Source organism: Neopsephotus bourkii, unplaced genomic scaffold (assembly GCF_033783945.1).
Source record: "Neopsephotus bourkii isolate Nb327-2 ecotype Australia unplaced genomic scaffold, CSIRO-AGI_Nbou_v1 NB_962, whole genome shotgun sequence".
In the NCBI taxonomy this organism is placed as follows: domain Eukaryota; kingdom Metazoa; phylum Chordata; class Aves; order Psittaciformes; family Psittacidae; genus Neopsephotus; species Neopsephotus bourkii.
The window spans coordinates 6590459-6604225 of NW_026901456.1; the positions used below are offsets into that span (position 1 = coordinate 6590459).

The following is a 13767-nucleotide window of genomic DNA, read 5'->3' on the forward strand; positions in this document are numbered from 1 at the left end:
ACTAATTTTGGCCCTGACATTATATCAAGGGGTTAAAAAAAAAAAAAAAGAAAAAAAAAAGAAGCCCCCAAAAAAACACCACCAAAAAAAAACAAACCAAAACCTCACACCCAAACCCAGTAAAGATGACTTCAAAGTAATCAAGCACCAGGTGACTTCTGTAAAATTACTAATGGCAAAAGGGAAACAGCCTTCAACAGTTGGATAAGGCAAGTAACACTATTTAATGTCATAAGCTAACAGTACACATATATACAATTTCTTACCAGACAGCTGCTGGTTTTCTGTATTTTACAGCTGGCACCACCAGAGTATTACAACTGCTTATGGGGAAAGATGAGAAATCACAATGCTAGACTCAAACTGTATGTGACTTACCTACACTGAATGAAGAGCAAAGCATCTGAACACCTGGTCTAGGTTTCTCTGTGAATTTCACTGGCCGATTGCTTAAAAAGAAAAGATGGTTGAAACAGGACAAAATAAAGGTATGCTTCTTCAAACATCCACATAACAGGTACTTCTTAAATACATGCAGTAACTTCCGTATATCTTGTGCAGGAGGATAAGCAATAAGGTTTACTTTTCAAAACTAGTGTACACACATACACAAACAGTATTTGAAGTCCACACAGCTTATGACGTTTTCTACAAGATGCTATTACCTCACAAGGATTAACATGACATGCCAAAGAAGGTTTATTCTCACTCATCCTTTGGCAAGTATGATTTACACCCTGCACAACATATCCATGAAGTGCTGAACCTCTTGACCGCAAATTACAATCACTCAACAGTACATTAAATAAGGTCTACCAAATAGCATAACTGTAGAACACTGTGCATAATCGTTACATTTTATAAAAGTAAATAAAAGTTTGCAGCAAAGCGCACATGATGATCTAAAAGACTGGTTCTTGTTCTGCAAGTCATGTACAAACTCTTCCAGTTGACATGGCCATAATCTCACAGAAAGTAGATAATAAGAACTACATTGAGGAGAAATACTGCAAACTGTGCCACTTACAAACACTATAGGTTTCTACTTCTTATTCTACTGCTTTTCTGTTCAAGTGTTTTCTGTTTATCAAAGGAAATGTTGACACCTTCAGTAAAAGAACATTTAATTGTTTCGATGATACAAAGTACAGAGATTCAAATCCTAAGAATGCTGCTTTGAGACCTAGCAATGCTAAATTCAATTTAAGTCCATGCTTAAACTACTTTAAACAATGTTTACATCTCTTACAGGCCTCTAAATTAATCTTAAGAGAACAACTAAGGATCCATTTTAAACACACTCCTCCTACAACTTATAGCTCTAAAAGGTTCTTCATATGAAGCTATGCCTTTGATAGTTTTTGCTGCAATTCGACTACCTTAAGATCACAAGTAGGAATTAAAAGTCAAAACAACCATCTGCTTTCTAAAGTACTGGCTGGTTTTTATTTCTTATAGCTACTTTAATGTGAAATGGATAATTTTATACCAACTACCATCATATGGCACAATACAAGATACACACCAATCATCCCATATCTCTCTTTTCTGGTAACAATCTAATTGTTTGTTTGTACAAATAAACAGCAATCACATACAGAGCATTAAAACCTACCTTGAACATACTCTGCATGCAAGTTCTTTAAGAGACATCCTAAAACTACAGGACTGTTGAAACCTCAACCCAAACAAAAAGCTTCATTATGCTGTCCCATCATATTTATGTTTGCAGCAATTCTAGGTGTTCTATATACACTTTCAGTGTAGCAAGAAATTTATTTCCCAACTAACTTCCCAGGACAACAGAATAAGATAAATTTGTATAGTTAGCAATGGTGCTTTAAAATAATTACATAATAGATTAATTTCATAACATCTTTATTCACAACAAAAACTTCTTTTTAGCTTGTTAAAAGCAACTGACTTAATAGAATATAACATGGAACAGATTTAATCAGCAACCCATTTACATACTTGAATTTCATTGAATCTGTATCCCATTGCCAAAAGCAAACTGTTCCATCTGCACCAGTAGAGACCATGTATCGCATGGAGCCTTTCACCATTGGACTAAACTAAAGAGAAGAAAGTAAAGTCAGCCACATACAAAGAAGAGATAACTAAAAACCATTCATAAGCTTCTAAAAACCTTAATGCAAAACCATGATGTACTTTGAATTTTCCACTAAAACTGCTAAAGCAGTTGTTGATAACTTATTTTAAATGCTTACAAAAGAACATCTCCTATATTTTTGAAGTAATTTGTGGTCTATGTTTCAATTATTGCATTTTATAAAACCAATTTATTCACCGCTTTGAGGTCTTAACTAACCACATATGTTCACTAAAAATTTTGTCAATGACTGAAGTAATGAGCAGAGCAGACTGGAAATTTAAAAAAAAAAAAAAAAGGTAGTTTCACTAGACAGGCTAATTTTTTAAAACTCTATAATGAAGCAGAGCTTCAGCTGTGAGACAGCCCGAGTAACCCAGCATCACAAATGAATTTATAGGACATCCTCATACATACTTGTTTAAGACATGGATTTATCAGTATGCATAGAATTGCCCTTCAGAAAGCTTCAGAAGTTCTTTAAACTTCAAAAGTTTAAAGAACTCAAGTTACACAAGTTGATTTAAATTGTTCATCCATTACTATTACTAATGTTGGGAAGGGACATCTAAATTGTATATACTGAAATTACAGTACTGGGACATCTCGTCTAGGTCATGCTTTGCCAAGAAGGTTGGACCAGATGAGCCCTGAGGTTCCTTCCAACCTTGGATTCTATGACAAGACACTTAAATAAAAGAAATCCACTACACTACAATAAAATAAACACCACGAATAAGTTCTTTCCCATTAAAAAAAACAACAAAGAAACAGGAAAAAAATGCAATGAATGCCACAGAAACTCTGCAAATACAAAAATTACTTTGAGAGGCAGCATTTTGAGAAAACAGCAAAATTATTTTCTTCACTGAACTTCATAAGTTGTCAGGCAGCCACTTCACCCCTCAACATCAGCCTGTTTGTATCACTGGATAACACAACAAATCTGGATAATGAGCTACTTATGCATTTATGTGTTAAATAAGGAATTACAAAGGCCAAACCAAGACTGAATCCAAAGGACAACCAATAGCTCATAAAGTATCATAGCACCTTCAAATTTACATAAAATACTACACTGAACATCTTCGCACTTTTGAAATAACTCACATTTTTGAGATTAAAAGAAATACCCGTATCACAGAAGTTGTAAGTATCACATACTGGATCCAAACCCTCACCCACATAAACCAGTATATCACGTCTCCAGCGACAGACACAAGGAAGACACAGTATTTCCCAGAAATTCTCTTTAGTTCCAACAGCTCAAACATTAGAGGTAGCAATCTTTTTTAACTGAAGAAGGATTCCTGTCATTATTTTCAGTTAAGTACTCGGGAATTCCAGGGGGTAGGAACAGGGCTTTTTTGTGTAGGTTTCTCTTATGGTTTTCACTGATTTTTGACATTAGTATTTAAATGTTCACATTTTAATATTCCCCAAGAAATAATTTCAGTCATGTGAAAACCATAGTGACAGGCACAGTGAAAGTTCATTGCACTTAGATGTGAAAAAGTAAGATGGACACTTGGCAAGTTACTTCTCCATGTATTAAGAGCAATCACAAAGTACTTTTCTCCACAAACAGAAAATGAGGCACTAATCTTTCTTTACAAGAAGTCGTAAAACAAATATGGAATGTTCTGTTGGTGTAGAGCATTCCTGTAACTATGTTTCTGAATTGCAATAAGCAACTAAGGAAACTGGTTATTTCTAACCAACATGACAACTACCTAACCATAGGGTATCCCATTAATCTAAATCCTACTACTAAAGACGACTCTTAACTTTTCAAATCAGGTGCAACAGCATTTTCCTTCCCTCCTCCCCCAAATTATTCCTCCTCGTCTACTATTTGACTAAAATACCTTTAAGCTTTCCAGACCATGCTGTCATGAAATTTATCCGAGTTTCATGGACTGGCTGCTTCTGACAATCCATTTACACTATTTGTGCTCCAGTAGGTAGACATACCTAGAAAAACCCCAAAACCTACCTGTAATGAGGTAATGGATCCTGTGTGCCCATGGAGGACTGCAACTGGTGCACAAGTTCTAAGACACCACACTCTGATCATTTTATCACAGCTTCCAGCTGCAATCATAGTGTTTTCATAATTGACAGCCATATCAGAAATCTCTGCTGAATGTCCTCGTAAAGTGGCAAATAATCTGCCATTATGAGTTGACCAAATCTTCACCAAACAGTCATCCGAGCCCTAGAAAGAAACGGTTATTACAATCAGGATGGATTTTCAAAGACGCTCAGGATAAAAGTCTTAGGTTTCCCTTCAAGAACCTAACCATGTTTTTGCACATCTTGGTAAATTACACTTCTATGTAAAACTGTGTAGGAGCTTAAAAAAATAACATCAAAATACTCACTTATGGTTCAGAATTACAGTGCAATCCCCACAGTTCTACACCATATAATGCAAAAAGTCTGGAATAAGTTTAAGGGAATCGCTTACACAAAGGGGCCAATGAAAGTATCATTCCGCAAAATCCATCTCTCCTCTGACGCTTCATAAGGAACATGAAACATGCTTAACATTGAACTACATCACTGAATAAAGCTCCTTCATCAATGTCAACACCTGACCAGGTATTACATACCCCATTTCTTACACATTTCCAACCTTACAATTTACGTCAAATTACATCAAATTGTTGTACTTAAACACAGCAGTGGAGCTCATTGGCTACATTTTAGCACTCCTGATATTCACCTCCAGAAGTTTTAACATAACATGCATTTCAGAATTCTTTTCCTTGCATCTACCTAGAGCTATAATCAGATCTGCATCTATTTCATGAACTTACAGTAAATATTCTATGTCCAGTCCTATCGAATGCAACACAATATACAGAAGAAAGATGGCCAAGAATCCGTCTGTGCATCTTGATATGCTGATACATACTTCCTGGAAATGAAGTACTGAATTTTGCATATCCAGTTAATTGTTTTGCTCGATGTACTTCCACTAGAATACAAAGAAATCAAAGAATAAATGTACTGATATTTAAAACAGGCCTATTCTAAAACAGGATTTTGTTTAACTTGCACTACTACTTAGCAACTTACTAGAAGTGACTTTCAGAATTTATAAAGTAACATTTTTTTGTATTTGTAATTTCTTCTATGTATAAAACCAAGATTGTATTTTAAACCTGTTCCAATTAAAAAAGTAAAATCAAAACAGTCCCTAAAAAAGAAGTGCTAAGTGTTATCTTAATTTTCCCATGGCTCTCTATGGCCTCCATACCTTAAACCATACAAGAGTTCTTCTATCCAAAGGAGAAGGACTTCTGTTTCCCGTAGGTTAAACTACTTAATACAGGGGCTTTTTAGAAAAAAAAAAAAAAAAAGATGTCATCTAGAGGCCATCGTCTCCCTAGTGCTGTGAGCCAAGGTTTGTACCCAATACACAATTCCAGTCAAGTCACAGAAAGTTCTCCAGATCCAGCTCTGAGGTACAGTTTTCAGCATCACAGCAAGGTCAGTCTCAAGACACACACTGCATGTTCACAGCAGCAGTGACGAGTATTGCAAAGAGCTTACCAAGATTTGGTGGTGTGCCATAGTTCACAGGAAATTCAGGAGGTCTTCCTCTATGAAGAGCAGCAAATGCAGAGCCCTTCCAAACTGTGTTCCTGCAATCTTTAAAACCAATTGTACATGTTTAAAACAAAAATGTAACTACATGTTTAAATGCCAAAAGATGATAAGGAACATACCTATAGTGGTCTCAAAACACAGTACTAAAACAACTGAAAAAACAGGAAAACCAAATGCCCCAGAACATTTTACAAACAGCGTAGCAACAGAGAAAATTCCACTCAATATGGTAACAGAAGGAAAACAACACAACCAACTACCAATCTTTGAAACCACTCCTAAGTGGAGATGCTCCTGCAGTTCACATAACACAAAGCTAACCTTTCAAAAGAATTTTTCCTACTCATCCCCAGTGCAAAGCATTTAAGAGTTTTGACATTTTAATGCATACTTGTTCATAAGTATTTTATTGAACGTTTATTAATATCAAATTATTTAACTAGATGAACTCGAGAGCTCCCTTCCATCTGACAGTTCTGTGACTCAAAGAAAATACCCACACTGACAATTAATTTGATACCCTCAAACTGAAATAATTGTTCTAACCTGATTTTCAGGATAGAGGGGTCACTGTCATTCAGTGTGCATCCTTTAAAGCAGTTAGGACAGTTAACTGAAAATGCAACAGTACCCCACAAATCAGTGCCACATCACAGCATCTAGCTACGCAAGCAGAACTTCAGACAAACACATGAACTTCCCAGAAACAAGGAGGTAAATATAAGGCTAAAATCTACCCTGTCAACATTTGTGCTTATGCACTGCCAACCATTCCCTTTAAGTTATGGGCAAGGACTTTCTTCCTCCTTATCTAGAGAATTCACAAATACTAATTTTGATGCTATTTGCATTAACCACAAAAACTTTCAGAAAGCTGGTGTCAACTGTCTCACATGTGCACTGAACTGAATACAACAGATGCTGCATTCAGAACCATCATGGGCCAATATACCACTGAGAATATGTTAGAGAAACAGCACCTGTGTCCTGATGATTCACTTATTGCAGCAACGCTAAAAACTAGCCATGTTCCGCAGGCTCAGCACTCAGAGCAACAATAACTCTTGTGATGCAACTTAAAGCCATCTCTTCATAACAGCCAATATATAGTTTATACATAAAATCCTGGTGTTTTAACACAGTACTGAAATGGGGGGCCAATTCTGGTGAAAGCTCACCCCTTTTAAAAGTTCCAAGTCTTCACCATATACTTATGAAAATGTATCATACCCATATCAAATAACAAATAGACCATACCTTTCGCTGTACGTAACAATGACTGTCTCCCTGCACCAAGCAAGGAATTCACTCTAGAAATGCTGGGTGGTATTTCCTTATCCAATATAGGGCCAATACGCTTGCAAATTTGTAACAAATGGTCTGGAGCCACATGTTTGTTGGACAGCACCTGGCAGAAACAAAACTTTAAATATGTATATGTGTATATATATATATATGGTACATTCAGAACAGATGACTTAAACAATATTTATTATACTAATATTGAAGCTTTTAAACTTACAGAACAAAATCAGTTCTGCTAAGCTCTGATCTAGTAAATTCAGCCAGTACTCTGCAAGAATGGGAGAGCTACAGTAAAAATAATTGCAGTAAGCTCACTTACTGCTTTTTAGTATTTTACTACTGAAAGCTTGCCATATTCACACATACAGCTCCCATTCATGCAGCACCCCACAATAAGTGTTTTTGCCCCATTCACCCAATTATTAAAATATAAAAACTAAAATTCAAACCCTCATAACTCAAGATTATGGAAAATTTTCTTGTAATCAAGAATGAGAATTTATGCAACTAGTACTTCAGTCACACAGTACTTGTTCAGTAAACTGCAACCCAGTAGGCGTGAGTACAATCTCTCTGGAAACAGTTTCCTTGAAGAGACAGTACTACACAGCCCAAGACTGCCCTACTTCCTTAAGCCAAAAGGATCAAAACAGTCATACATTCATACAGGAAGGAACTCATACTACCTACCTCTAACAGATGGAAAAAATATATACACACTCTGATGTTTCAGTCAAGAACAGATGTAAGTGGGTTTTGATTATTTTTCACCCTTTACATTCTGGGAATTCAGTGAAAAATAATCCTTATCTAACTATAAAGTCAATCATAATACTGCAAAAGTTAAATATGTGAAGTAGCTTTTACACAGACTTGAGTAAACCAAACCATCAGAATCATAAGTTTATGCTACTGGGGAGGCCTGAATCAACAGGCACAAACTGCCCCATGTTTACTCCACTCTCTGATCTCACCATGTCAAAACCAGTTGGACCCAGAAGCCACACTACTACTTCAGCAGCCAGACTATTCCCAGCCAATACATCCAAGAAATGCAGCAGGCCATACCAACACAGATATGTGGCCTCTTGCCCATGTAGCTCAGAACACAAGCAGAACTAGCTCGTGTTTATGATGCTACTCCCTTAGCCTAACAACAGAACTTGGATGAGGGAAATCCTGACAAGGCTGATCCTGTCATCAGAACAGTGGGAATAAAAATACCACATGCTGTCATGTAACAAAAAGTTGCTCAAATGCACACCGAGTATGGAGAAAGTACAACTTAAGCTACAACCTATTATTTGCTTTGATATTAAAAATCCAAGTAAGGTATAAAATCTCGGGGTACTGGATGTATTGCCAGGGGAGTGGGGAGGTGGCAATATCAGTAAGATAGTTAACATTACCATACAGCTCAGCAGATATTTGGCTGATTATGAGAAATACACTTGGTAGTCCAAAAGATTACAAAATGCACTTTTTATAATTACGTTTATAATTTTTGCCTCTTGAACTGGTATAGAGCAGTACTAGCCACAACTTTCAGGACAGAAAGCTCAGCATACTTTATGCCAAACATTATAAAACATTTTGTTTGCACGCCATTATCAGGAATGATATATTCCAAAAGCAATCCCTGATGGAAGCATGCATACAGAACCCTGCAATTCATTTCCTTTTTAAGTAGCTTTCCTCAGATTTTGGAAGGACCAGGCATTTTGAAGTCCTGCTCCAATTCCATGAACAAAGAGGAAAATAAATAATTGCACCATACAATTGCATTTGTCTGTGGTCTCTGCAAATTCAGAGTGAGACCAATGAGGCAACAAGTGGTGCCCAAAGACCCTCAAAAGCAGAAACTAAAACCTTCACAAGATTAGTCTGTTACTGTGAAACACTATTACCCTGTGCAGAGATTTGTTTTAAATTTTGTAAAGAAAAAAGGTAGAAGAAGCATTAGTATCTTTAATACATTAAAGACTTAATGTGACAACTGTGTATGCATAATAAACGCAGTCAAAAAAACCTGTAGTGAAGTCAGAAGAATCCACATCTCCCAACACCACTACTTTTTTTTGCCAAAAGAAATACAACCAACAAACATAAAACCATCTAACAATCCTTTTTAAACTTAATAGTACTTTTAATGTTTGCTAAATACAAGTCAAAGCTTGAAAATATTCCTGTTTAGCAAGACTATGCTTTTCACTGACTTAAAGCATTAATCTAAAACCTCATTTGCTCAACTGACCACACTGGCAAGTAGAAGTAGTAGAACCCAGTTTATCATTTTAAGCAGCATTTAAATAATTAAATGCTTTAAGCAAAATTTTCTTTCTTCCCTATGCAAACATGATTCTGAGACGTTCAAGAGATACACAAGAGGAACAAGGGGATTTACCTATAACATTACACAAGCTGATGGTAAGGGGGAAGTCAATCAATCAACCTGGAATGCCTGAATCTTAAGGGGAAAAAGGCGAGAATAAGCATTTGTTTAAAGGAAACAAGATCAACTCCAATAAAGCAGGATAAAGCTCCACTGGGCAGGCATCATCAAGCCATCACTTCACAAGATTCTACTACCAAATATACTCTGCCACTTAAGAACCAGCACAATAAAACACCAAGAGAAAGACAGACTTCCATTCTGAAACGGATATAAGTTAAAACACTTGAAGCAAACATCAGCCGTAGAAGGCAAAAAGTACATGCTGTTGAGAGATCACTCCTATCTTCCTAGTACTCACGCACAAAGCTATGACCAGTGAGTAGGCAGAGATAAAGAGTATACTCATAGGCACTAGAGCTGCCAACCCTTGATTTCTGAACAGCGATTTCGTTTCCTAATCTGTTGAAGGAGACTGCTGAAGCCAAACAGAAAATAAATACCGTCAAATCAAAACGCACTTATCAAATTCACTGGTGAAGCTCCGAAATGAAACCTTGCTTCAGATTGGTTCTTCCCTGTATGTAGGCAGTGGCATGTACCAAAGCACAACGCCAAGCTCCACCTCTGCTATGTAAACAATATACCCAATTTAAACCACCACTTGTGTTTTTGTTAGTCTAATGTAAAGATATTAAAGGACCTTTTAAAAATATTTATAATGTCTTAGCAGAGCCTGAATGAAACTGAAACGTAAAGTTTTCGGCCTACTTTTAAAGCAAAAGGGTCTAACATCAACGTTATCATCCTAATTAAAAGTTTTAAAAGAAAAGAAAAAAATCTCACCAATTCTTCATAACTTCTATAATGCTCATTTCCTTGCCAATCCAACCTTTTGGGAAGCAACTAAATGGAGGGGGGGAGGGAAGAAAAAAAAAGTGAGTGGTTAAAAGGGAAGAAGGGAGATATCACATCCAAAACAATGCGTGTTGAGGCGGAAAAGTTGAGACAGTAGAGTGGCAGAAACTTGAATGACTCGTAAAGTAAGGGAAACTTTTTGACTACAGCGAGATTATTTCATCAGAGCCCACACAGACCTGGTGCTGCTCCAGCTCCTGCACCAGCACCTGCACAAAAAGGGAAAAAAAAAACACTGATTTAGGGACAAGCAAGCCTCCGGCTTCTCAAGGACTGAGGAGGGGGAACGGGGGGGCGGGGGAGGGTCTGTTCATATCTCCCCTTCCATGCTCCCTGCGGCAGCGAGCGGCCGAGGGGTCCGAGCCCGTGAGCCCTGGTGAGTGTGCGGCACCCCTGTACTCACCTTCAGCGCCCTCCTGCAGGGCCCGGTAGTCAGGAAACGAGCTATGAGGAAATAGAGCTCTGCAAAAGACACGGGGAGAGACGGGGGGTGAGGCCGGCGCTGAGGAGGGGGGGGGGGGAGAGAGGGGGGAGCCCCCGGGGTGACTGTAATTCATAATCACGGTCAGGAAGATGGCGGCAGGGAGCGGCGGCACCGGCAGTAGCTCTCGCCCTGGCCCGCGGCCACTCGCGCCCCGCCGGTTTTACCTGATTCAATGAGCGGCAGGGACACACCGCCGCCACCGCAGCCGGAGTTAGAAGAGGCCGGGGGCTCGGCCATGGCGGCTCCGGCCCCGTCGGCTGCCGCACGCTTGCTCTGTACAATCGCTGCTGGCGGCGGCCGTTGCTGCCCGGGCAGGGCTTAGGGCTCAGTCAGCGCCTGGCGCGGGCAGGGCCCGGCTCGGCATAGCCCTGTCAGCGCCGCCCCTCCCCCACCGCCAACCGGCGCCCCCCCTCCTCCTCCTCCTCTGTTGCTCTCTCCCCTCCCCTCTCTTCCGCGCGCGGGAGCGAGCCTCCCCCGCCCCCCGCCGGACGTCGCGCTCGCGCTCCGGCTGCTCTCCCGTCCCCGCCCCTCCTCTTAGCACAGCCTCTGCGCCGCCGCCATCGCTGCCGCGCAACCAGCCACGGCACCGCCGCCGCCGCCGCCGCTGACACCTGGCGCCGGGCACGCCCGGGGGAGGGCGGGAGCGAAAGGAAGCGGGGAGGGCGGGAGAAAAAGTAGTCCCTATTCCGGCAGCGCGGGGAGCGGTACGCGGCTGGACGAGGGGGTGCGCGTGTGTCCGCGGAACATGTGCGGGGAAGAGCGGCGGGAAGAGGGGACGGGGGAGGAAAGGAGAAGCAGCGCCGTGAGGGAACGAGAGGCGCGGGCGCGGAGGGATTGCGCGAGGAGGCAGTCGGTGACGAAGCACGCCGGTGGGCGGGGCCGCTCTGAAGTGGGGGGAGGTGGCAGTGGGTGCTTCAGGGTGCGCGCGGCGTGGCGCTTGGGTTGAGGGCTGGGAACGTGGGGGCACTGTGGTGAGGCGCCGCGCTGCTGCTGCTGCCGGTTACGACAGGGACCGGCCGTGTCGGTACCGGCAGAGATAGGCTGCGGCCCGTTTCGGGACCCAGACCTCCTCCTGAAAGCCTGTTACCTTGCGCATTTCCTGGTGTGCTTCGGGTCGGCAGAGAGCTGGGCACAGCGGTGTGCGCCTCCCGGCTCGGGCAGCGGGCAGTACAAGCGCGTTTGCAACCACCGCGTCGCCAAATGTTTTTACACTGCATCGCTTGTGTGTCGGCTCCTGTCCGCTCCTTGAGGCGGATCTCCTGACTTCACATGCCTGTGTCACTGAAGCTCCATGGGTGCGATCTTCGGGGGCACCGCGGCTCCTCTAAACCTCACTTCAGTGCCTCCCGGAGAAGGGACCGTGTCCCTGCCGTCACCTTTCTGAAACAAGCAGCTTTCCCCCAGTGCCTCTCCCCAGCCCCTGCTCTGCAAGCTGGTGCCAGCAGCGCCTCCACCCCACCCTGGCTTTGGGAGCCTATTTATAGGGTTTTCACTTGCAGTTCCTTCTCGCCTCTGCCCAGCGTGAATTCTAATGTAAATGTAGCACTAGCTGTGCTCCTGCTGCGTTTTACATACAAGCCCTTCCTTTGTTTTTCCCATTCCCCACCTGTGGTGGCTTGGTATGCATCTTTGGAACCCTTGAAGTAGTTTTATGCATCATTGTAGAAATAGGTGGGTATTTTATTAAACTCTCAACCTTCGATGTGCTTTTAGCTTCTGACAAAGAGCTTTTGTGCACCTGAGGAGCAGGCCCAACAGTGGGCAGTTGTCCTAGAGGCATCCCAGAAGGCAGAGTCCTGCCCTGCTCCCTGATGGGTTAGTGCACAGGTCAGGTACAAACGAAGAGCCCACAGAAAAACCCAACCCAGCATTCTGTCCTTTTAAAACCTTTCTTCAAACGAGATCCACAGTTTTCTGCTTCCAGTACTGTTGCAAGCTTCAGCCACATCATTCTTAAAGGCTGCCTGTGTTCCTGTAGATCTCACTGCCAGACAAATGTGTGTTCATCAGCTAAACATGGATACACTTAAGTATCCTGTCTGTGTTCTCTTCACATTTAGAAGTGGAGGTTCTCCGCTACATATGCATTCCACAGTGCTGTATGTAAATCTGCATTAGCTGCCACTCTGTCCCTTAGTTGCTGTTGTGGTTTAGACCCACCTGGTAACTCAGCACCACGCAGCCATTTGCTCACTCCCCTCCTTCTCCATGCAAGATGGGGAGAATTGAAAGAATGTAGACCCCACAGGTTGAGATAAGAACAAGCCAATAACTAAAATAAAACCTAGTGATAGTAGAAAGAATGCCAATAATAATGGGAAACGTGAAGAAATTAAAGCTCAGAAAACATAAGGGATGCACAACACAATTGCTCGCCAACTGACCAATACTCAACCTGATTGTATCAGCAATCCATCCCTTCTGGGTAATTCTTCCCAGTTTATGTACTGGCCATGACGTGCTGCAGTATGGAATACTTCTTTGGCTACTCTGGGTCAGCCTGTCGCTGCCCCTCCCGGCTTCCTGTGCCCCTCCTCAGTGGCAGAACATGAGAAGCTGCAAAGTCCTTGATCTGGGCAAGTGCTACTTAGCAACAACTGAAACATTGCTGTGTTATCAGCATTGTTCCCAGACTAAAGCCAAAACACAGTGCTGCACCAGGTACTAGGAAGGAGAAAAATAACTGTTGCAGCTGAAACCAGGACAGTTGCTCAGAGCAAATGTATCTGGCATCATTCAGGAAATAATGCCTTTTTTAGAGCACGCCTGTGGAAATTACTGTCTTCCACTCCAATTCTCCACAAGCAGAACTGACACCTAGTGCTGATGTATACAATTCCTCATTTTCCCAGTAGCCAAACTGGTGGGGTTTTTATGGTTACATGCTGGCCTTTCACACTACAGTGTCTGTCTACTGCGAAATCAATTAAAATTCAT

At 41.5% G+C, this 13767-nt stretch overlaps 1 protein-coding gene across 1 annotated transcript in view; it reads right to left on the reverse strand.

Annotated features, from left to right (window-relative positions):
• Positions 1 to 11237, reverse strand: part of BRWD1 (bromodomain and WD repeat domain containing 1) — a 54908-nt gene extending 43671 nt beyond the window's left edge. Inside the window, exons 1-10 of the mRNA XM_061359219.1 lie at positions 10995 to 11237; positions 10750 to 10808; positions 10526 to 10555; positions 10275 to 10334; positions 6989 to 7139; positions 5675 to 5773; positions 4936 to 5096; positions 4110 to 4331; positions 1975 to 2075; positions 379 to 449 (exon numbers count right to left, since the gene is read on the reverse strand). Of these exons, the coding sequence (XP_061215203.1) occupies positions 379 to 449; positions 1975 to 2075; positions 4110 to 4331; positions 4936 to 5096; positions 5675 to 5773; positions 6989 to 7139; positions 10275 to 10334; positions 10526 to 10555; positions 10750 to 10808; positions 10995 to 11067 (1027 nt within the window). The 5' untranslated portion in view covers positions 11068 to 11237. The remainder of the gene's footprint in view (positions 1 to 378; positions 450 to 1974; positions 2076 to 4109; positions 4332 to 4935; positions 5097 to 5674; positions 5774 to 6988; positions 7140 to 10274; positions 10335 to 10525; positions 10556 to 10749; positions 10809 to 10994) is intronic.
• Positions 11238 to 13767: the final 2530 nt, after the last annotated feature.